A 20,990-nucleotide genomic window follows, 5' to 3' on the forward strand; every position below is an offset into this window, starting at 1 on the left:
AAAGACAGGGAGGGCAGGGCACGGTGGCTCACACCTGTAATCCCAGCACTTTGGGAGGCTGGGAGGCTAGGGTGGGCAGATCATGAGGTGAGGAGTTCAAGTCTAGCCTGACCAACATAGTGAAACACCGTCTCTATTAAAAATACAGAAATTAGCCAGGCGTGTTGGTGCGTGCCTGTAATCCCAGCTACTTGGGAGGCTGAGGCAGAAGAATTGCTTGAACCCGGGAGACAGAGGTTGCAGTAAGCCAAGATCGTGCCATTGTACTCCAGCCTGGGCGACAGAGTGAGACTCTGTCTCAAAAAAAAAAAAAAAAAGAGCGAGGGCTGGGCATGGTGGCTCACACCTGTAATCCCAGCACTTTGGGAGGCCGAGGTAGGTGGATCACTTGAGGTCAGGAGTTCGAGACCACCCTGGCCAACGTGGTAAATCCCCATAGCTATAAAAAAATAGCCGGGTATGGTGGCACACACCTGTAATCCCAGCTACTTGGGAGCCTGAGGCAGGAGAATCACTTGAACCCAGGAGGCAGAGCTTGCCGTGAGCTGAGATAGTGCCATTCACTCCTGGGCAGTGCTTTTTCCTGGGCGAAAGGCAAGACTCCATCTCAAAAAAAAAAACAAAAAAAAAACTAGGAGGGTTTAACAGAAAATCGGATTCTTTGCCAAGATGCTGAAGTAAACAGTAGTGCTGAGATATACCTCTGCATTAATTACCAGTAGAACACCAACTAGGCCAGGCACTTTGGGAGGCTGAGGTGAGTGGTCACTTGAGCCTGGGAGTCTGAGACCAGCCATGGGCAGCATGCCAAAACTCTGTCTACAAAAAATACAAAAATTAGCTGAGAGTGGTGGTGCATACCTGTATTTCCAGCTACTTGGGAGGCTGACATGAGAGGATCAATTGAGCCTGGAAGGCCAAGCCTGCAGCAAGACATGATCACAGAACTACATTCCAGCCTGGGCAACAGTGTGAGACCCTATCTCAAAATTTAAAAAATTTTTAAAAAGCCATACACACACACAAAAACCCACTATCTAATTTATTACTTATGTTTCTTATTCTGGCCAGGCATGGTGGCTCACACCTGTAATCCAGCATTTTGGGAGGCTGAAGTGGAAAGATCACTTGAGGCTAGGAGTTCAAGATCAGCCTAGGCAAGATGGTGAGACCCCTGTCCCTACAAAAAATTAAAAATTTTTTTTAAATTTGATGGTGTATGCCTGTAGTCCTCATGCCTGTAGTCCCAGCTACTCAGGAGGCTGAGGCGGGAAGATCCCTTGAGCTCGGGAGTTCAAGGCTGCAGCGAGCTATGATTGTGCCTCTGCACTCCAGCCTAGACAACAGCAAGACCCTGGCTCAAAAACAAGCTAACTAAATAAATAAATCCAGGCAGTAGTGCCATGGCATGCTCACGGTTCACTGGACCCTCAACCTCCTGAGCTCAAGCAATTCTTCCACCTCAGCCTCCCAAACAGCTGGGACTACAGGTGTGCACCATCACATCTGACTAATTTTTGTTTTGTTTGAGACAGAGTCTCCCTCTGTTGCCCAGGCTGGAGTGCAGTGGTGCCATCTCGGCTCACTGCAACTTCCGCCTCCTGGGTTTAAGTGATTCTCCTGCCTCAGCCTTGCGAGTAGCTAGGATTCCACACACGCACCACCACACCTGGCTAATTTTTGTATTTTTAGTAGAGGTGGGGTTTCACCATGTTGGCCCGCTGGTCTTGAACTTCTGACCTTAGGTGATCCACCCAACTTAGCCTCCTAAAGTGCTGGGATTACAGCTGTGAGCCACCGCGCCTGGCCTAACTTTTGTACTTTTGTAGGAATGTGGTTTCTCCATGTTGCCCAGGCTGGTCTCAAACTGGACTCAAGTTATACACCCACCTCAGCCTCCCAAAAAGCTGAGATTACAAGTGTGAGCCACTGTGCTCAGCCAAAATAAAATGTTTCTTATTCTCTGATCCCACTAAAGGGACAAATCTCATTTCAGTTAAATACCCAGTCATAATCTTAAGTCTTAAACCTTGGTGCAAATGCCAGTTAATGAGAAATGACATCTCCTTGCTTTGACCTACATTTGTTCTTTATTCCTTTATATATTTACCGAGTACCCACCATATGCCACACACAGTTCTAGGATTGGAGGAGGGAGCAAAGAGCAAAAACACATGGTTTCTCTGTCATGATGCTCAGTTTGCTGACGATACAGGGAACAAGAGAAAACTGCAGAAGAGATATTTTAGCTGACTTGGGAAAGATGAAGGAGTTAAATGGGGCAAGTATTTCAGGCAAAAGGAGAAGCAATTTTCAAAGGCTTCAGGAGGAGAGTGGAGCATGCTGGGAGACTTTAAAAAAAAAAAGAATAAAGCAGGAGTGCTGGGCACCAGTAGAAGACTGGTCTGAGACAAGTATAATTGAAAGTCAATAGAAGGCTTCAAGAAAGGGCGAGAAGATCAGAACTTTATTTTTAGAAGATTACTCTAGTTGCGGTGTGGGGAAAAGATAGCAAGGTGTGGGTGTGAAAGACCAGTTAGGTTATTGCAGGAGTCTAGGAGAGAAATGAGAGCTTGTGCTGGGTGTTGGCAGTGGATGAGTGGGGTGGGACTGCTCGTGTTGCCCACAGTGTCTGGAACATAGGCATGTAACCTACGTGTTAAAAACCTAACTCTAGCCGGGCATGGTGGCTCACGCCTGTAATCCCAGCACTTTGAGAGGCTGAGGTGGGTGGATCACCTGAGGTCAGGAGTTCAAGACTAGCCTGGCCAACATGGTGAAACCCCATCTCTACAAAAATACAAAAATTAGCCGAGCATAATGGCAGGTGTCTGTAATCCCAACTACTCAGAAGGCTGAGGTGGGAGAATTGCTGGAACCTGGGAGGGGGTGAAGGTTGTAGTGAGCCGAGATTGTGCCACTGCACTCCAGTCTGGGCAACAGAGCAAGACTCCGTCTCAAAAAAAAAAACCCTAACTCTGCCATTTATTAACTGTGACTGAGAAATTTATTTAATCTCTTATCTCGAAGGTTGAGAGAATTATAGAACCTATATCACAGGGATGCTATAAGAATTAAATAATAGGGGCAGCCATGGTGTCCTATTTTGACGAACACGACTGCAAGCCGTCGGACCCTGAGCAGGAGACGCAAACCAACATGCTGCTGGAGCTCGCAAGGTCACTTTTCAATAGGATGGACTTTGAAGACTTGGGGTTGGTAGTAGATTGGGATCACCACCTGCCTCCACCAGCTGCCAAGACTGTGGTTGAGAACCTCCCCAGGACAGTCATCAGAGGCACTCAGGCTGAGCTCAAGTGCCCCATGTGTCTTTTGGAATTTGAGGAGGAGGAGACTGCCATTGAGATGCCTTGCCATCACCTTTTCCATTCCAGCTGCATTCTGCCCTGGCTAAGCAAGACAAATTCCTGTCCCTTGTGCCGCCATGAGCTGCCCACTGATGATGACACTTACGAGGAGCACAGAAGAGATAAATCTCGAAAACAGCAGCAGCAACACCGACTGGAGAACCTCCATGGAGCCATGTACACGCGAGGAGGTTGGGGCTGAGTGCTGGCCCTCTGCGTCTTCCTTATTAACCTTGAATCCTCATTAAAGGTTTCTTTACCCACAAAAAAAAAAAAAAAAGAATTAAATAATATAAAAGTTTAGCAGTATCAGTATGCTGCAGGAGGTAAAGCTTGAACAGTGGGTAGATGATGGAGCAATTAGAGATGGGAAAGCTTGTTCTATTTGGGATACCAAATGGAGAAATCAACTGGTCTGTCAAATAACACAGGTGGAGAACTGGGTGGAGAAGTCTAGACTGGAAATAACATTTGAGAGTTGCTGATGTCTAGTTCTTGATGACTTGAGAATGAATGATATAGTCCACAGTAGAGCAAGAAGGGAAAGTTTGGATGGTCTCATGGAAATCCAACATTTAAGAATCAGAGCAGGGCAGGACACAGTGGCTCATGCCTGTAATCCCAGAACTTTGGGAGGCCTAGGCAGGAGGGCTGCTTGAGTCCAAGAGTTCTAGACCAGCCTGAGCAACATGGTGAGACCCTCGTCTATATCTATCTCTATGTCTATCTATCTGTATCTCAAGAATCAGAGAAATGCTCTTAATTGCCTACACTTTCATAAACGAAGTAGTATAATGGAGAGAGTTGGAGTGAATTTTCTTTTTTCTTTTTCTTTTTTTTGAGACAAGAGTCTCGCTCTGTTGCCCAGGCTGGAGTGCCGCAGCGCAATCTCGGCTCACTGCAAGCTCTGCCTCCCAGGTTCACACCATTCTCCTGCCTCAGCCTCCCGAGTAGCTGAGACTACAGGCGCCAGCCACTATGCCCAGCTAATTTTTGTATTTTTAGTAAAGACAGAGTTTCACCTTGTTAGCCAGGATGGTCTCAATCTCCTGACCTCATGATCTGCCCGCCTCAGCCTCCCAAACTGCTGGGATTACAGGCGTGAGCCACTGCGCCCGGCCGTGAATTTTCATTTTATCCTCAATTTCCTCATCTGTAAAATGGGGATAGATTATCTCTCTAAAGATGATTATACCCTCCCCCATTTTGTTTATTACATTGTATTGCATTTTTTGCTTATAAGGATTTCTTCAAACTCAAGAAGTATGTTTTGTGTCTTCAAAAGTAAAATAGAACAAAGAAAAATAATACTTACTGAGCTCTAAGCATTTTACATGCATATTATCATTCAGTCTTTGCCACAACCTTGTAACTTCTATTTCTGGGTGTGTGACATAGATGAGGAACTCGGGCATGCAGAGGCGTGGAGAGACTTAATTGTCTAACCAAGGACATATGGATAAATAGTGGATGGTGAACTAGAACTAATTTGAATTCAGTAAATGTTAACAAACATAAACCATAAAATAAATGGCTGTGCTCAATTAATGTTAGTTTTCTCTCCAACTAAATTTGGTTCAAGAATTGTGCTTGATGGCCTTCCTTCCTTCCTTCCTTGATGGCCTTCCTTCCTTCCTTCCTTCCTTCCTTTCTTCCTTTCTTCCTTTCTTTCTTTCTTTCTTCTTTTCCCTCTCGGGCCCAGGCTGCAATCTACTCGGCTTGCTGCTGCCCGCGCCGCGGACTGCCTGGGTCTGCCGGCGCGCGCCACCGCTGCCTGCCTTTTCTCCTTTCGCTGCAGGCACGCGTTCGCCATCTTGGGCACGCTGGTCGCCAGCTCCTCACGCCGAGTGCTCTGCCCGCCTCAGCCTCCCGAGCTACTGGAACTACAGACGGAGTCTCGCTCACCCAGTGCTCGGTGTTGCCCAGGCTGGAGTGCGGTGGCGTGGTCTGGCCTCGCGGCAGCCTCCGCCCCCCAGCCGCCTGCCTTGGCCTACCAGGGTGCTGGGATTGCAGCCCCTGCCCGGCCGCCGCCCCATCTGGGAGGTGGGGAGCGCCTCTGCCCGGCCGCCCCGTCTGGGAAGTGAGGAGCGCCTCTGCCCGGCCACCCACCGTCTGGGAAGTGAGGAGCGCCTCTGCCCGGCCGCCCCGTCTGGGAAGTGAGGAGCGCCTCTGCCCGGCCACCCACCGTCTGGGAAGTGAGGAGCGCCTCTGCCCGGCCGCCCCGTCTGGGAAGTGAGGAGCGCCTCTGCCCGGCCACCCACCGTCTGGGAAGTGAGGAGCGCCTCTGCCCGGCCGCCCACCGTCTGGGAGGTGAGGAGCGCCTCTGCCCGGCCGCCCACCGTCTGGGAGGTGAGGAGCGCCTCTGCCCGGCCGCCCACCGTCTGGGAGGTGAGGAGCGCCTCTGCCCGGCCGCCCACCGTCTGGGAGGTGAGGAGCGCCTCTGCCCGGCCGCCCCGTCTGGGAGGTGAGGAGCGCCTCTGCCCGGCCACCCACCGTCTGGGAAGTGAGGAGCGCCTCTGCCCGGCCACCCACCGTCTGGGAAGTGAGGAGCGCCTCTGCCCGGCCACCCACCGTCTGGGAAGTGAGGAGCGCCTCTGCCCGGCCACCCACCGTCTGGGAAGTGAGGAGCGCCTCTGCCCGGCCGCCCACCGTCTGGGAGGTGAGGAGCGCCTCTGCCCGGCCGCCCACCGTCTGGGAGGTGAGGAGCGCCTCTGCCCGGCCGCCCCGTCTGGGAGGTGAGGAGCGCCTCTGCCCGGCTGCCCCGTCTGGGAAGTGAGGAGCGCCTCTGCCCGGCTGCCCCGTCTGGGAAGTGAGGAGCGCCTCTGCCCGGCCGCCCCGTCCCGGAAGAAATGAGGAGCGCCTCTGCCCGGGCGCCCCGTCTGGGAAGTGAGGAGCGCCTCTGCCCGGCCACCCACCGTCTGGGAAGTGAGGAGCGCCTCTGCCCGGCCACCCACCGTCTGGGAAGTGAGGAGCGCCTCTGCCCGGCCACCCACCGTCTGGGAAGTGAGGAGCGCCTCTGCCCGGCCACCCATCGTCTGGGAGGTGAGGAGCGCCTCTGCCCGGCCACCCATCGTCTGGGAGGTGAGGAGCGCCTCTGCCCGGCCACCCATCGTCTGGGAGGTGAGGAGCGCCTCTGCCCGGCTGCCCCGTCCCAGAAGAAATGAGGAGCGCCTCTGCCCGGGCGCCCCGTCCGGGAAGAAGTGAGGAGCGCCTCTGCCCGGCCGCCCCGTCTGGGAGGTGAGGAGCGCCTCTGCCCGGCCTCCCATCGTCTGGGAGGTGAGGAGCGCCTCTGCCCGGCCACCCATCGTCTGGGAGGTGAGGAGCGCCTCTGCCCGGCCACCCATCGTCTGGGAGGTGAGGAGCGCCTCTGCCCGGCCACCCATCGTCTGGGAGGTGAGGAGCGCCTCTGCCCGGCCGCCCCGTCTGGGAGGTGAGGAGCGCCTCTGCCCGGCCGCCCCGTCTGGGAGGTGAGGAGCGCCTCTGCCCGGCCACCCATCGTCTGGAAAGTGAGGAGCGCCTCTGCCCGGCCACCCATCGTCTGGGAGGTGAGGAGCGCCTCTGCCCGGCCGCCCCATCCGGGAGGAAGTGAGGAGCGCCTCTGCCCGGCCGCCCCGTCCGGGAAGAAGTGAGGAGCGCCTCTGCCCGGCCGCCCCGTCCGGGAGGAAGTGAGGAGCGCCTCTGCCCGGCCGCCCCGTCTGGGAGGTGAGGAGCGCCTCTGCCCGGCCACCCATTGTCTGGGAGGTGAGGAGCGCCTCTGCCCGGCCACCCATCGTCTGGGAGGTGAGGAGCGCCTCTGCCCGGCCACCCATCATCTGGAAAGTGAGGAGAGCCTCTGCCCGGCTGCCCCATCTGGGAAGTGAGGAGTGCCTCTGCCCGGCCACCCATCGTCTGGGAGGTGAGGAGCGCCTCTGCCCGGCCACCCATCGTCTGGGAAGTGAGGAGCGCCTCTGCCCGGCCACCCATCGTCTGGGAAGTGAGGAGCGCCTCTGCCCGGTCACCTATCGTCTGGGAAGAAGTGAGGAGCGTCTCTGCCTGGCCACTCCGTCTGGGAAGTGAGGAGCTCCTCTGCCCGGCCGCCCTGTGTCTGGGTAGAAGTGAGGAGCTCCTCTGCCTGGCCGCTCCGTATGGGAGGTCTACCACGGAGGCCAGAAGCAATGTGGGGGCTGGACGTGGTGGCTCACGCCTGTGGTCCCGGCACTCTGGGGGGCGAGGCGGGTTGATCACTTCGGGCTAGGAGTTCGAGACCAGTCTGGCCAACTTGGCGAAACATGAAGAATACAACAGACAAACCAACCAACCAACTCAGTGACAACAAAACAGGTCTACCCTGGAGTCATATTCTAATTTTTTCTATTTTCTTCCCTTTCTGATCCTTTATCCCACTTTCTTTTTCTTCCTCTTCCTTCTCCCTCTTCTTTGTCAAATAGAGGATTGAGTTATTATCACTGATCCATATAAAGTCCCTCTCTCATTTATTTTAACTCCCACCCCCCATTTCTATTCCCCGACTTCCCATGTGCAACCTTCCTAATATGTTTGATACGCATCTTTTTGTTTGTATGTATTTTTAGAAAATGTTTATTGTTTTTGTATGCAAAAATTAATAAAATAAATAAATAAATAAATAAATAAATAAAAACAATTGTGCTTGATGAATAACAATATTATTGCTACCCTCTGAGATGTTTGCTAATATTTATTTGTTCAGTTTGCCTTAATTAAAAGAATATGCTTTAAGTGGCCGGGCGTGGTGGCTCACACCTGTAATCTCAGCACTTAGGGAGGCTGAAGTGGGTGGATTACTTGAGGTCAGGAGTTTGAGACCAGCTTGGCCAACATGGTGAAACCCCATCTCTATTAAAAAAAAAAAAAAAAATACAAAAATTACCCAGGCATGGTGGTGCGCACCTGTAGTCCCAGCTACTTGGGAGGCTGAGGGACTTGGGAACCTGAGCCGAGATGGCGACACTGGCTCGGGTTAAAAGGGCGCGGTGGCTCACACACCTGTAATCCCAGCACTTTGGGAGGCCGAGGCGGGCAGATCACGAGGTCAAGAGATCGAGACCATCCTGGCCAACACGGTGAAAACCCGTCTCTACTAATAATAGAAAAATTAGCCAGGCCTGGTGGCACACGCCTATAGTCCCAGCTACTCGGGAGGCTGAGGCAGGAGAATCGCCTGAACCCAGGAGGCGGAGGTTGCAGTGAGCCGAGATCGCGCTAGTGCACTCCAGCCTGGCGACAGAGCGAGACTCCCTCTCAAAAAACAAAACAAAACAAAACTTTTAGTCAGTGGTACTTAATGCTAAAGAAATAATAGATAATAAATAGAGGAAGAGAGTGTGTCCTGTACATTTTGGTGTTAAATTGTTGGGTCATTAAGTTTAATATCTGCAATCATTCTGGGAAAAAAAATTCCATCTCTAATGTTGCATTCAAGAAAGTAGCTGATTTAGCTGATTTGGCTGACGGTTGTAAAAGGGGTGATACAATGGAGGACTGATAATTCGGAGCCCTGAGTCTTGGACTCTTGTTCTTAAATTACTATGTTCATTCACCAAAAATTTACTAAGCTCTTTCCACGTGCCGAGCACTGTGCTAGGCGCCCTGTGACCTTGGGTATGGCTCTAGGTCACCTTAAAAGGAGGATGCCATACCCTGCAAGAGCTCTTAGCGGCTTCATAAGGATGCGACTCAGGGAACTGAGGGAAGCGCTCCAGACGCAGCGCTCGATGGCCCTCCCGCCCAGTACCTCCAAAATCTGAGATTTCTTCTCTGAGGAAACTCCGCAGCAAGAAAAACTACATCAAAGATGGCGCCGCCGGCCTCTCCTGGCTCAACCACCATCTTCTCGGTAGTTCCCGAGGTGGACGGGCACAGCACGCATGCGCTGCCCTGGCGTCCTCAGCGCGCCTGCGCGGGCCGCAGCACCTCCCCCGCCCCCTCGCCGCCGCCGCCGCTGCTGCTGCTGCTGTACTGACGGCGGGTGCCCGCGCCGCAGGTGAGTGAGCGCCTCCGCCCGGCCCGCGGGGGGCGCGCGGCGCCGCATTCGGGGGCGTCGCTGCTTTGCCCTGCTCATTCCCCGCATCATCTCCGCGGCATGGCGAGGCCCTTGGGGGCCTATGCTGCCTGCCTCCCCCGTGCCCCCGGGGCCCTCTGCCCCGCCCCGCCCGCCCGCCCGCCGGACTCAGGTCAGCCCGGCTTTCCTCGGCCGCTCCCCGCGCCCAGCCCGCCGGCGACAGCGTGCGGGCAGCAAGAGAGCCTCCCTCCGGGCTCAACACCCTGGGTCACAGGGACGCCCCCCCGCAGGCACGAACCCTTCTCTCGCTCTGGCTCTGCAGGCGGCAGAGCTTGGTGGGCCTTGGGGTTGCTCATCCATCTACCTCGCCCGCTCCAAGAGCCCAGATGCTTGGAAGAGGGGCCGTGAGCAGCCCTTGCATCCGTCCGGCCCCAGAGCAGCAGAAGGCATCCTCTAACGGGACCCTATGACTACCCTATCGGGGAGAGGCTTCTTAGCCCCACTTAACAGCCGAGGAAACTGAGGCACGGAAAGGTGAAGTGCCATGCCCAAGGTCACGCAGCTGACAAGTGGCAGGGTCACCTCTCAACTCAGGGTCTCGGGCTCTCAGGCCAGTGCGGTTGGAATTTGATCTCGTACCTTTGAAAACATTTTGAAATCACTTGTCTCTGAAGTTGCTCTCGAACGTCATAAAAGTAGGCTGCACGAGAAAGATTTTCTTGTTGTCGGAGTACAATTGAGGTGTTACTGTAATAATAATAGTGTTATTAATATAAGAGCTAACGTTCTTCCAACGCTCGCTGTGTGCCAGGGATCTTGCTAAGCATTTTATTAAGATAACCTCGCATAACCACCTCTGCACTTCCCAGTCCAAATGCTTCCCCCTTCCTTGTCATGAAGCCTTTTTTTTCTTCCTGCAGAGCTGGCCTCCCTATCACAGGTAGACTAGGAGCCCCATGGCTTAGGAGGCAGGGTAGCTTTCCTTTGGTGGCTTACTGACAGAACAAGAGTGATCCTTGCCTGCTGGCATCCAGACCCCCCCCCCCCCACAGCGCCCCCCCTTACCCTGGCCCTCAGGGGATATTATTAGCCTTCCGTTCCAGCCAAGAGAGCAGGACTGGGCTGACTGGGCTAGCTGGGCGGGCTGGACTTGGAAGTGACAGAGCAGATTTGGCTAGCACTCACCTCATTCCGGGGCTTTCTGTCCGGGGCTTTCTGGCTTTGCCCCAAGGTTGGGCTTGAACATTTCAGTATTTAAGATAAAGTAAGAAGAGAAAGAGAACATTGATAGAGTGGTGCTGAATTTAAGAAGCCTCCCATGATTTAAAGTTCCAAATGAACAGCTATAAAAATATGTGAATGTTTCTCCCCCAAAATAACTAGCTCAAACTGTCGTTTTTCTCCCTTAGCAAATCCTCCTCCACATTTCAAAGGCTCCACTAAATCACCACCTTCTCTGTGAAGCCTTCCCTGCTTGATTTTCCCAGTTAGAATCACACGTTCACAAAACAGGGTCTTAGCCTCAGTCTTACCCTGCGGACTTCTAGCCCCTTGAGGGCATGGTCCATCTTTGCAGCTCCAGATGCCTGGCTCACAGTAGATCCTTGGTAAGTAGTCAGTGAATTTCCACCGTCCCTTTTCATTACTCAAAGTGTGGTGTTCTTCTGCTGGCCTTCTGTTCCTCCTTCCTGCCCTTCAGTTTCTCTTTGCTTGTCCCTTCCCTCAGATTCAACTTGTCATCACCATTTACCACTCAAAGGCCTCCATCCACCCTGTTGTTTTTGAAAACTTGCATATAAGAGTCTTGCATCAAAAAGCCTGTTTATGGACCTGGTGCTGTGGCTCACGCCTGTAATCCCAGCACTTTGGGAGGCGGAGGTGGGTGGATCACGAGGTCAGGAGATGGAGACCATCCTGGCTAACACGGGGAAACCCCGTCTCTACTAAAAAATAACAGAAAATTAGCCCGGTGTGGTGGTGGGCGCCTGTAGTCCCAGCTACTCGGGAGGCTGAGGCAGGAGAATGTCGTGAACCCTGGAGGTGGAGCTTGTAGTGAGCCGAGATCGTGCCACTGCACTCCAGCCTGGGCAACAGAGCGAGACTCCGTCTCAAAAAAAAAAAAAAAATCTTGTTTTTGTTACTCGAACGTGCACTCACGATTGAGCTGCTTTTGTTTTTTGTTTTTTTTTTGTTTGTTTGTTGAGACGGAGTCTCGCTCTGTTGCCCAGGCTGGAGTGCAGTGGCGCCATCTCGGCTCACTGCAAGCTCCGCCTCCCGGATTCACGCCATTCTCCTGCCTCAGCCTCCCGAGTAGCTGGGACTACAGGCGCCCGCCACCACGCCCGGCTAATTTTTTTGTATTTTTTTAGTAGAGACGGGATTTCACCGTTGTTAGCCAGGATGGTCTCGATCTCCTGACCTCGTGATCCACCCGCCTCAGCCTCGCATAGTGCTGGGATTACAGGCGTGAGCCACCAAGCCCGGCCGAACTGCTTTTATTCTTTTTTTTTTTTTTTTTTTTTTGAAACGGAGTTTCGCTCTTGTTACCCAGGCTGGAGTGCAGTGGCTCAATTTCGGCTCACTGCAGCCTCGGCCTCCTGGGTTCAAGCGATTTTCCTGCCTCAGCCACCCAAGTAGCTGGAATTACAGGCGCCCGCCACCATGCCCAGCTATTTTTTGTATTTTTAGTAGAGATGGGTTTTCACCATGTTAGCCAAGCTGGTCTTGAACTCCTGACCTCAGGTGATCCGCCTGCCGCCGCCTCCCAAAGTGGTGGGATTACAGGCATGAGCCTCCGAGCCCGGCTGCTTTTGTTTTATTCTAAATTGTTACTTCTGAGCAGGGAAAAATGCCTGTTTATCCCCAACAGTGGAGTTGGTATATGCTATTTCGATGTACAGGGTAGTTTTCATTTGCATGTTGCAGTAGGATAGTCTGAGGCTTATACCCCTTTAGTCTGTCCCTAAATGCATGAGAAATCCATTTTTACATTCTTTTGCCTTCTGTGGCTGATTGCCCCTGCTTGTATCAAAGTAATCACAATTTTTAGTGTATATCATTACATGGTATTTATAATAATATTCAAAAGGGTCCTTTGGGAGGCAGCAGATATGTGCATAGATTCTTTATTTAAATGAAGCTTCTTAAAGAGTTTTTCCAAATAATTTTCTGTAAATGTATTGACTAGGGGTAAGGCATGGATGTATGGCGCCGGATATGGTGGAAAATTCACAGTTGAATCAAACAGGTTCCTGTTGAGAGAGCTTACTAGCTAATTGGGAAACATTGTCTCTAACTGTACTAAAATCAAGTCTAAACATTCCCATATTAATGTTACAAGCAAAGCAATATTAGACTATAATGGAATAAGATATTCCTACATGGGGTGTTTCATTAAATTGTATGTTATTCAGGATGAAATGGAGCACTGAGTCATTAAGTCCATCCTTCTCACTTAGCACTGTGATTTTTAAAAATTCATTTACCAAAGAAAGCCCTGAAACCTGGTAAATATCCATAATCAAGCTAGCTAAGTTTTTGTGTGCTATTTTCAAGCACTATTAAGAAAGAAAGGTGGCGGGGCCACCTTGAGAATTGAACTTGTCCAAGGTCGCAGAACTAGCTACGACTTGAAATTCCAGACTTTTTAGCCACTAAAGGTTTATCAGTATTTCTTCTCAGTGAATTCATCCTTAAAGACATTAACTAGCAACTCTATTAAGATTCTATTTATGTGCTTAGAACAGGGGTGGGAGAAGACATACAAAAACATGATTCATGTCTTCAAGGAGGCTATGGTCTGTTGGGGAAGAGTAAAGCACTGTTCTCTAATGTTGAAGTCAGCATATATATATTGTTAAATTGTATGGTAGAGGGACTAGCTGTATCATGGGAGCTGGGGAAAGGGGGCAAGAAGGATCAGTATGAGATGTGGTGAGACCACTTTGGGTTTTGACTTTCTGGGCTTTGACAGGTGGATAGGGTCAGAATTAATCAAAAGGACAGGAAAACATTTTCAATCAGGGGCTGATAAAACAGACAAGATAGCAATGCCTGCCATGTTTAACGGACAGTAAAAAAATTGGCTTGGCTGGCTTAGAGCAGTGGTTCTCAACCTTTAGTGTGCACCAGCATCACCTGGAGAGCTTATTAAAACCCATATTCCTGGGCTCGACCTTCAGAGTTTCTGATTCGTTAGCTCTGGAGTGGAATCCGAGAATTTGCAGTTCTAACAAGTTCCCAGATGATGCTGATGCTGCTAGTCTAAGGATCACACTTTGAGAACCACTTGATTAGAAGGTTGAGCAGCTAGAGTTAGAAACTGTCAAATAACTTGTTTCAAAAAAGTGCATGTGTGTCAGGTGTGGGGGTATACTGACATAGGAGAGTTCTGGAAAGATATATACCAAGCTCTAATGGTCCTCACTTCCGGGGGTGGGATTGAGACGCTTGGGGAATTTACTTTTTTACCTTTCTGTATTATTTTTGCATTGTGCACATAATGTTTTTGTGTTTTAAAAATGAAAGAAAAATAAGAATCTTTTTTGAAGATATATAGTAAAATATTTATGGATTAAAAAAAGAGCTTGCTAAAGTAATCTAGTGTCATCCAACAAACATTTTTAGAGTGTCTGCTATATGCCAGATGCTGCTAGCTTCTGGAAATACAAAGCCTTTGCTAAAGCTTGCAGGCTGGTGATGGTGATTGAGATGGGCAGATAACAGCTTTACTTAGTATCATGTAAGCTTCCTGAGAGCAGGGACCAGGGTCTAGCTCTGTGCTTGGCTGATAATAGGCACTTAGTAAATGATGAATGAATGAACAAATCCAGGTAAGAAGTGAAGACAGAAGGAAAGAAAAAAAGGCCAAATGGGAGATTCTGGAAGAAAACGGACAAGCCTGGATAGGAATGGTGAAAGGAAGGGGTGCATCAAAAAGTACTTTCAAGTGCAAAGATTGATAACATTTTGGGTTTACTGCAGAACTGGATGTCAAATTGTTTCTTCTAAAAGATGCCCCCCCCACACCTTTCTTTTTTAATAGCACTTGAAAATAGCACACAAAAACTTAGCTAGCTTGATTATGGATATTTACCAGGTTTCAGGGCTTTCTTTGGTAAATGAATTTTTAAAAATCACTGTGCTAATTCTGTAAAACTAATGTATAATATTTACCTACAATTAATTGCTCTCTCATTCATGTGAAATTAACTGATACATGAAGGGTGTTTTACATGTTATACAAAAATGGGTAGTATTATGTCTTCTGATTTTATCTCTTCAGTGAAAGGGCTAGTACTCCACTCAAATTTCTGTGATGTGTCTTATAGTACATGACAGAATTTGACATTTTATCAGTTGCAAATAAAAATTTGTTGCCCAGGCATGGTGGCTCACGCCTGTAATCCCAGCACTTTAGGAGGCCAAGGTGGGCAGATCACGAGGTCAGGACTTCAAGACCAGCCTGGCCAACATGGCAAACTGTCTCTACTAAAAATACAAAAATTAGCCGGGTATGGTGGCACGCATCTGTAGTCCCAGCTACTCGGGAGGCTGAGGCAGGAGAATCGCTTGAACTGGGGAGGCAGAGGTTGTGGTGAGCCGAGATCACACCATTGCACTCCAGCCTGGGTGACAGAGCGAGATTCCGTCTCAAAAAAAAAAAAAAAAATTGTTGATGGCCGAATAGGGTGCACTTTGGAGGAATCCAGCTTCTTTGCATTCTGAATTTAATTCTTTATGAACACTAATTACAGTGGCAAACATTAATTAATGTTATTGATATGGAGCTGGTGTCCTCCCTGGATTTGGGAATAATGTGTTATATGGAGTCTTTTTGTGTGGAGGTGCCACTTTTTATCTTCCCTAGAGATTTAATATAGTAAATGAAAATTAATTTTCTAAATACAGTGGTGGTTTCCACCAGGCTTTAGTTATAGCATTTGATGCTAATCCCCCTATTAACTAAAAGGGCCCATGGTCTACAGTCTGGGGTTTTCAATTGATCAAGTAAAATTCTGGATATAGCCACTCTTTATACTTAATTTTATTACTTATTAGGTTTTTCTATTGTAAGTTTTGCAGTTTTTTGTTTTTTTTTTTTTTTGAGATGGAGTCTCGCTCTGTCATCCAGGCTGGGGTGCAGTGGCGTGATCTCAGCTCACTGCAAGCTCTGCCTCCCAGGTTCACGCCATTCTCCTGCCTCAGCCTCCCGAGTAGCTGGGACTACAGGCGCCTGCCACCGCGCCTGGCTAATTTTTTGTATTCTTAGTAGAGATGGGGTTTCACCATGGTCTCGATCTCCTGACCTCGTGATCCGCCAGCCTCGGCCTCCCAAAGTGCTGGGATTACAGGCATGAGCCACTGTGCCCGACCTGCTTTTTTTTTTTTTTTTTTTTTGAAATGGGGTCTCGTTTTGTCACCCAGGCTGGAGTGCAGTGGCAGGATCTCGGCTTACTACAGCCTCTGCCTCCCGAGTTCAAGCAATTCTCCTGCCTCAGCCTCCTGAGTAGCTGGGAAGTAGCTGGGATTACAGGTGCACACCATCACCCCTGGCTAATTTTTGTATTTTTAGTAGAGATGGGGTTTCACCATGTTGGCCAGACTGGTCTTGAACTCCTGACCTCAGGTGATCCACCCGCCTCGGCCTCCCAAAGTGCTGGGATTACAGGCATGAGCCACTCTGGCTGGTTCTTTTTTTTTTTTTTTTTTTTTTTGAGACAGGTTTTTACTCTGTGGTCCAGGCTGGAGTGCAGTGGCATGATCTCAGTTCACTGCAGCCTCTGTCTCCCAGGTTCAAGCAATTCTCCTGCCTCAGCCTCCCGAGTAGCTGGGATTACAGGTGCATGCCACCACACCTGACTAATTTTTGTATTTTTAGTAGAGATGGGGTTTCATCATGTTGGCCATGTTGGCTGGTCTCAAACTCCTCACCTCAAGTGATTCGCCCACCCTGACCTCCCACAGTGGTGTGAGCCACTATGCCTAGCCCCATTTTTTAACTTTTGAAAGTGTTGCCTTTTTTTTCTTTTTTCTTTTTTTTTTTTTTTTTTGCAAAGGAGTTTTGCTCTTTTGCCCAGTCTAGAGTGAAGTGGTGAAGTGGTGTGATCTCGGCTCACTGCAACCTCCGTCTCCCGGATTCAAGCAATTCTCCTGCCTCAGCCTCTCGTGTAGCTGGGATTATAGGTACCCACCACCACGCCAGGCTAATTTTTGTATTTTTAGTAGAGACGGGGTTTCGTCATGTTGCCCAGGCTGGTCTCGAACTCCTGCCTTGGCCTCCCAAAGTGCTAGGAGAAAGTGTTGCTTTTAAGTCATTTTGTTGGGATGGTTTTAACCAGGGTGTTCACTAAAATATAACTTTGGATGATTAGTCCACAGGTTATATTGCATTTCCAATACCCCCAGGTAAGTACAAGTCTCACATTAAAGTAGTAATGATAATAATGCCTAAATTTTATATGGGGCTTTTCAATGTTCAGAATTTTTTTTTTTTTTTTTCGAGACAGAGTCTTGCTCTGTCACCAGGCTGGAGTGGGGTGGCACAATCTCAGCTCACTGCAACCTCCACCCCCTAGGTTCAAGCAGTTCTCATGCCTCAGCCTCCTGAGTAGCTGAGACTACAGGTGGCTGCCACCACGCGTGGCAAATTTTTTGTATTTTTGGTGGAGGTGAGTTTCACCATGTTGGCCAGGCTGGTCTCAAACTCCGCCCACCTCAGCCTCTCAAAGTGCTAGCATTACAGGCATGAGCCACTGCGCCCAGCCAATTTTCAGAATTATTTTATAGTAACATCCTGGTAAGCTCCAGTAACCTAACCTGAGAATATGCATTAGAAGGATTAATGATCAGATGGCATCAAGTGGGGAAAATTGGTTATAGAGGTCAGGATGCAGATTGCTCAGGTTCAAATCCTTGCTCTGCTGCTTTCCAGCTGTGTGACCTTTGGCAAATTACAATACCCCGTCCGAGCTTCAGTTTCTTCATCTGTAAAATGGGGTGGATTACAATACCTAACTAAATATGTTGGGAAGCACAATGAAATAATGAATCGATAAAGCGCTTATCACGGTACCTGGCATAGTGTAAGCGCTCAATAAATTTGGCTCGTATGAGTATTATATACTGCATTTTAGGGCTCTTGTTTGTCCTTTACCTCACTCAGGCTGCCTTAAAGTACAAATTGTTTTCAGGGATTCCGCCTTACAGTTGGCAGGAACCCGGAGCCATCTAAGAGCACACCCCAGGGCTTTGCTGGTGGTAGCTTTCCTCGTGTCCCGAGTTGCCTTCTTCAGGAGTGGAAGGCAGGGGGTTTTGCTTCTGCTTTTAGAGTTACTTTAGTATGATTCCGCTGGCCGATGGGTGTCTGGGATTAAAAAGAAGGATCCTGGATGGGTCTTGCTTTTTTCTAGCAGTTATTTATACCAGGACCCTGGAATGGATAGAATTAATATATAGGACAGACTCAGATTCCCAGCTTGGCAGTCTCTACAAACCTCTCATTTACCACCTGCTGCCAGAACCCAGAAGTGACACAACAGGAAGGTGGGCCTATTGCAGGGGTTGCTGCCCTTTTCCTTTCAGGAAAATATGAGGGGTGTGAATGGCCCTTATCTAGGCCTGAGGATGAGCAGGGGTACTTCCTGTTATAGTGAGGATCTGTGAGCATATGAGCTACTTAAGTAGCTGCCTTTGATCCTTCCCCACCCCTTAGCTTATGGAGATGGGGGGATAGCATCTCTGAGAGAGTTTCTTCTGGCGAAGAGGTACCCAGACTTTCCTTTATGCAGTGAAAAATCTCAGCTGTATTTTTAAAAGTCTTCCATGGAGCTGGGTGGTTTGGCTTGTTTATCTGGCTTCCTGGGGGAGTCCCCTGAGATCCTTTGCTTTCCTAAGGGCCCCCAGGAGACAGCAATAGAACCAACAACCATTACCGTAGACACTTGAAGGGATGTTTAAGTCAATAGTTTCATGATTAGATTAATTCAGCGTTTAACCCTGAGGAAACTTAAGAGCCAAGTCATCAGATAATTGTGCATCTTCTAGACTGAAGTATGGAATTTAGCCCAGTACTCTGGGATCTCTTTCAGAGCTGAGCTAGTTCCATGCTAGTTCCAGCTCCACACCTAGCTGGCTGTGTGAATTCAGAAATCACTTAAATTTTCTGGGCCTCTTTTCTCGTTGGAGAATGAGGGCGTTACTGTAAACCAGTGGTTCTTAGCCCTGGCTGCATGTAAGAATTACCTGTGAAACTTTAAAAACAATACTCAGGCCCTATGTTAGCCCAATTAAATTGGATCTTTAAGGTTGGGGCTGAGTCGTTGGTAATCTTCACTGCTTCCCAGGTTTAAGTGTAGCTAAGATAACTACTTGGACAACATGACCAAGTTTTAAACAACTGAAAAAAGTTAAGCTTCTGTGTCATTCTGCTCCTCAGAAACCTTCAGGGGTTGCCTGTGTAGTAAAGTCCAGCTCGGGTGCTCTGCATTCTGACCTAGCCTACTTCTGCAGCTTGTCTTCTTTCCCAGCTATATTGTTCTTCTTGGTGTCTCCTGAATGTATTGTCTTTTTTTTTTTTTTTTTTTTTGAGACAGAGCCTCGCTCTGCCGCCCAGGCTGGAGTGCAATGGTGCAATCTTGGCTCACTGCAACCTCCACCCCCTGGGTTCAAGCCTCAGCCTCCCGAGCTGGGATTAAGGCATGCGCCATCATGCTCAGCTAATTTTTGTATTATTAGTAGAAATGGGGTTTCACTTTGTTGGCCAGGCTGATCTTGAACTTCTGACCTCAGGTGATCCTCCCACCTCAGCCTTCCAAAGTGCTGGGATTACAGGTGCCCTGCCTGAATGTATTGTCTTTAATTCCTTCTTTCCCAACCCTGATGTCCTCACCTGTAATGTCTCTCCTCCCTTCCGCTGTTCAAAACATATCCCTTTAGGGCCCATCATTCTCCCCTCCCTTGGGAAACTCCTGACCATCCTAGTCCTTAGTTATTTCTCCTGCCTCTGCATTGGTTTTGAGCTTCATTAGCTCTGAGTGTATGTTCCAAACACTAGCTGCAATGTAAATGTGATAACTCAAGCAGCATTCAATCCTTCAGAGAGTGGGACACATGGAAATACAGGTTGAGTATCCCTTATCCAAAATGCTTGGGACCAGAAGTGTTTCAGGTTTCGGATTTTGTCCAATTTTGGAATATCTGAATTATACTTACCAGTTGAGCATCAATCTGAAAATCTGAAATCCGAGTGCTCCAATGAGCATTTAGTTTGAGCGTCATGTCAGTGCTCAGAAAGTTTTGGATTTTGAAGCATTTCGGATTTTGGATTTTCAGATTAGAGATGCTCAACGTGTGCCACTGAGGTGACTTGTATACTGTTAAACGTGTGATGTGGTGTATTGTTGGCTGTTTCATTATGTATGTGTATCTTGTAAATATTAGTTGATGGATAGCTATCCATGGCCAGCCTCCAGCTATCATTTTTACCCATATTTCCTATTTCCAGCAGACCTTGTGCTTTCTCATCTCCTTGCCTTTAAGTTATCCTCCCTTTCTGGAATTTCTTCTTTTATTCTTATTCTCATCTACAGGAATTTTATCTATTTCTCAAGGTGCAGTTCAGATATTACCTCCTCCATGAAACTTCTTCCCAGCACCCACAAGCTGCATTGACTCAATTATGCCCTAAACCTTTGTAACCCTTAGAGCAGTAGTTCTCCGTTGGGAGTGATTTTGCCCCAAAGAGGACATTTGGCATTATCTGGAGACATGTTTGGTTGTCACAACTGTTGGGGGAGTGTGCCACTGTCATCTAGTATTGGAGGCCAGGGATGCTGCTACACATTCTGCAATGCACAGGACAGACCTCCCACAACAAAGAATCATCTGGCCTAAAATGTCAGTTGTGCCAAGGTTGAGAAACTACCTTTGAGTCTGTCCAGTTCATAAGCTTATATGTATACTGCCTTGAACTGTAACAATTTGTTTATAGACCTTATCTCCCCTATTTAATTGAATTAATGGGTAAAGACTAATTCCAGTCCTCCATCTGTGCTTTCTTTTTATTCACTACATATCAGGGCTTAATCGTAGAGCCTGTGGCCTAATCCTAACTGCTTAAGCAGAGATAAAGACATGTTCAGTGTGGAGTGGGTGTGGTGAGGCAGTCTTCTCAATTCTGAATTTCTCTTCTTTTCACTCTCGGTCTTTTCATCTGTGATGACTTGGGAGAAAGTGTGATTTAGGGCATAAAGTGAGCATTTGGGATCAGAAGACCTGGGTTTCAATTCCAGCTGTGCCATTTATTAGTTGTGGTATTTTGATCAATCCATGTCACCTCTTTTTTTTTTTTTGAGATGGAGTCTTGCTCTGTCACTCAGGCTGGAGTGCAGTGGCACGATCTCGGCTCACTGCAAAGGTGATCTGCCTGCCTTGGCCTCCCAAAGTGCTGGGATTACAGGCATGAGCCACCGTGCCTAGCCATGTCACCTCTTTAAGGCTCAGTTTCTTCATGTCTGTAGTAGCCATGATGCCAGTGCCTCAGTGTTTTAGCTCACGGTACCATCATGATAATCCAGTGAGATGTTAAATGTGAAGGTGCTCTG

The 20,990-nt window shown here is 48.9% G+C and overlaps 2 protein-coding genes across 7 annotated transcripts in view; both read left to right on the forward strand.

Annotated features, from left to right (window-relative positions):
* The first annotated feature begins 3,067 nt into the window (after window positions 1–3,067).
* LOC129474176 (E3 ubiquitin-protein ligase RNF181-like) lies at window positions 3,068–3,900 on the forward strand. The gene has a single exon (XM_055265179.2). It carries the CDS (start codon window positions 3,094–3,096, stop codon window positions 3,568–3,570), a length of 477 nt encoding a protein of 158 aa, XP_055121154.1. The 5' UTR covers window positions 3,068–3,093; the 3' UTR covers window positions 3,571–3,900.
* Window positions 3,901–9,245: 5,345 nt separating this feature from the next.
* The window catches only part of NDRG3 (NDRG family member 3), a 94,839-nt gene continuing 83,094 nt past the window's right edge, over window positions 9,246–20,990 (forward strand). For 2 of the 6 annotated variants that reach the window (XM_055265158.2, XM_055265161.2), the window contains exon 1: window positions 9,246–9,369. The gene's annotated coding sequence lies outside the window, so the exon portion shown is untranslated. Of the gene's footprint in view, window positions 9,922–10,796; window positions 10,995–20,990 lie in introns of all 6 variants that reach the window. The other 4 variants (XM_063633792.1, XM_055265162.2, XM_063633793.1 and 1 more) reach the window with 3 other exon arrangements.

The sequence above is a fragment of the Symphalangus syndactylus genome, chromosome 24 (genome assembly GCF_028878055.3).
Source record: "Symphalangus syndactylus isolate Jambi chromosome 24, NHGRI_mSymSyn1-v2.1_pri, whole genome shotgun sequence".
In the NCBI taxonomy this organism is placed as follows: domain Eukaryota; kingdom Metazoa; phylum Chordata; class Mammalia; order Primates; family Hylobatidae; genus Symphalangus; species Symphalangus syndactylus.

What these genes read in the sequence shown, in the direction of transcription:
- LOC129474176 (XM_055265179.2), top strand. Translation starts at nt 3,094, where the DNA reads ATGGTGTCCTATTTTGACGAACACGACTGCAAGCCGTCGGACCCTGAG.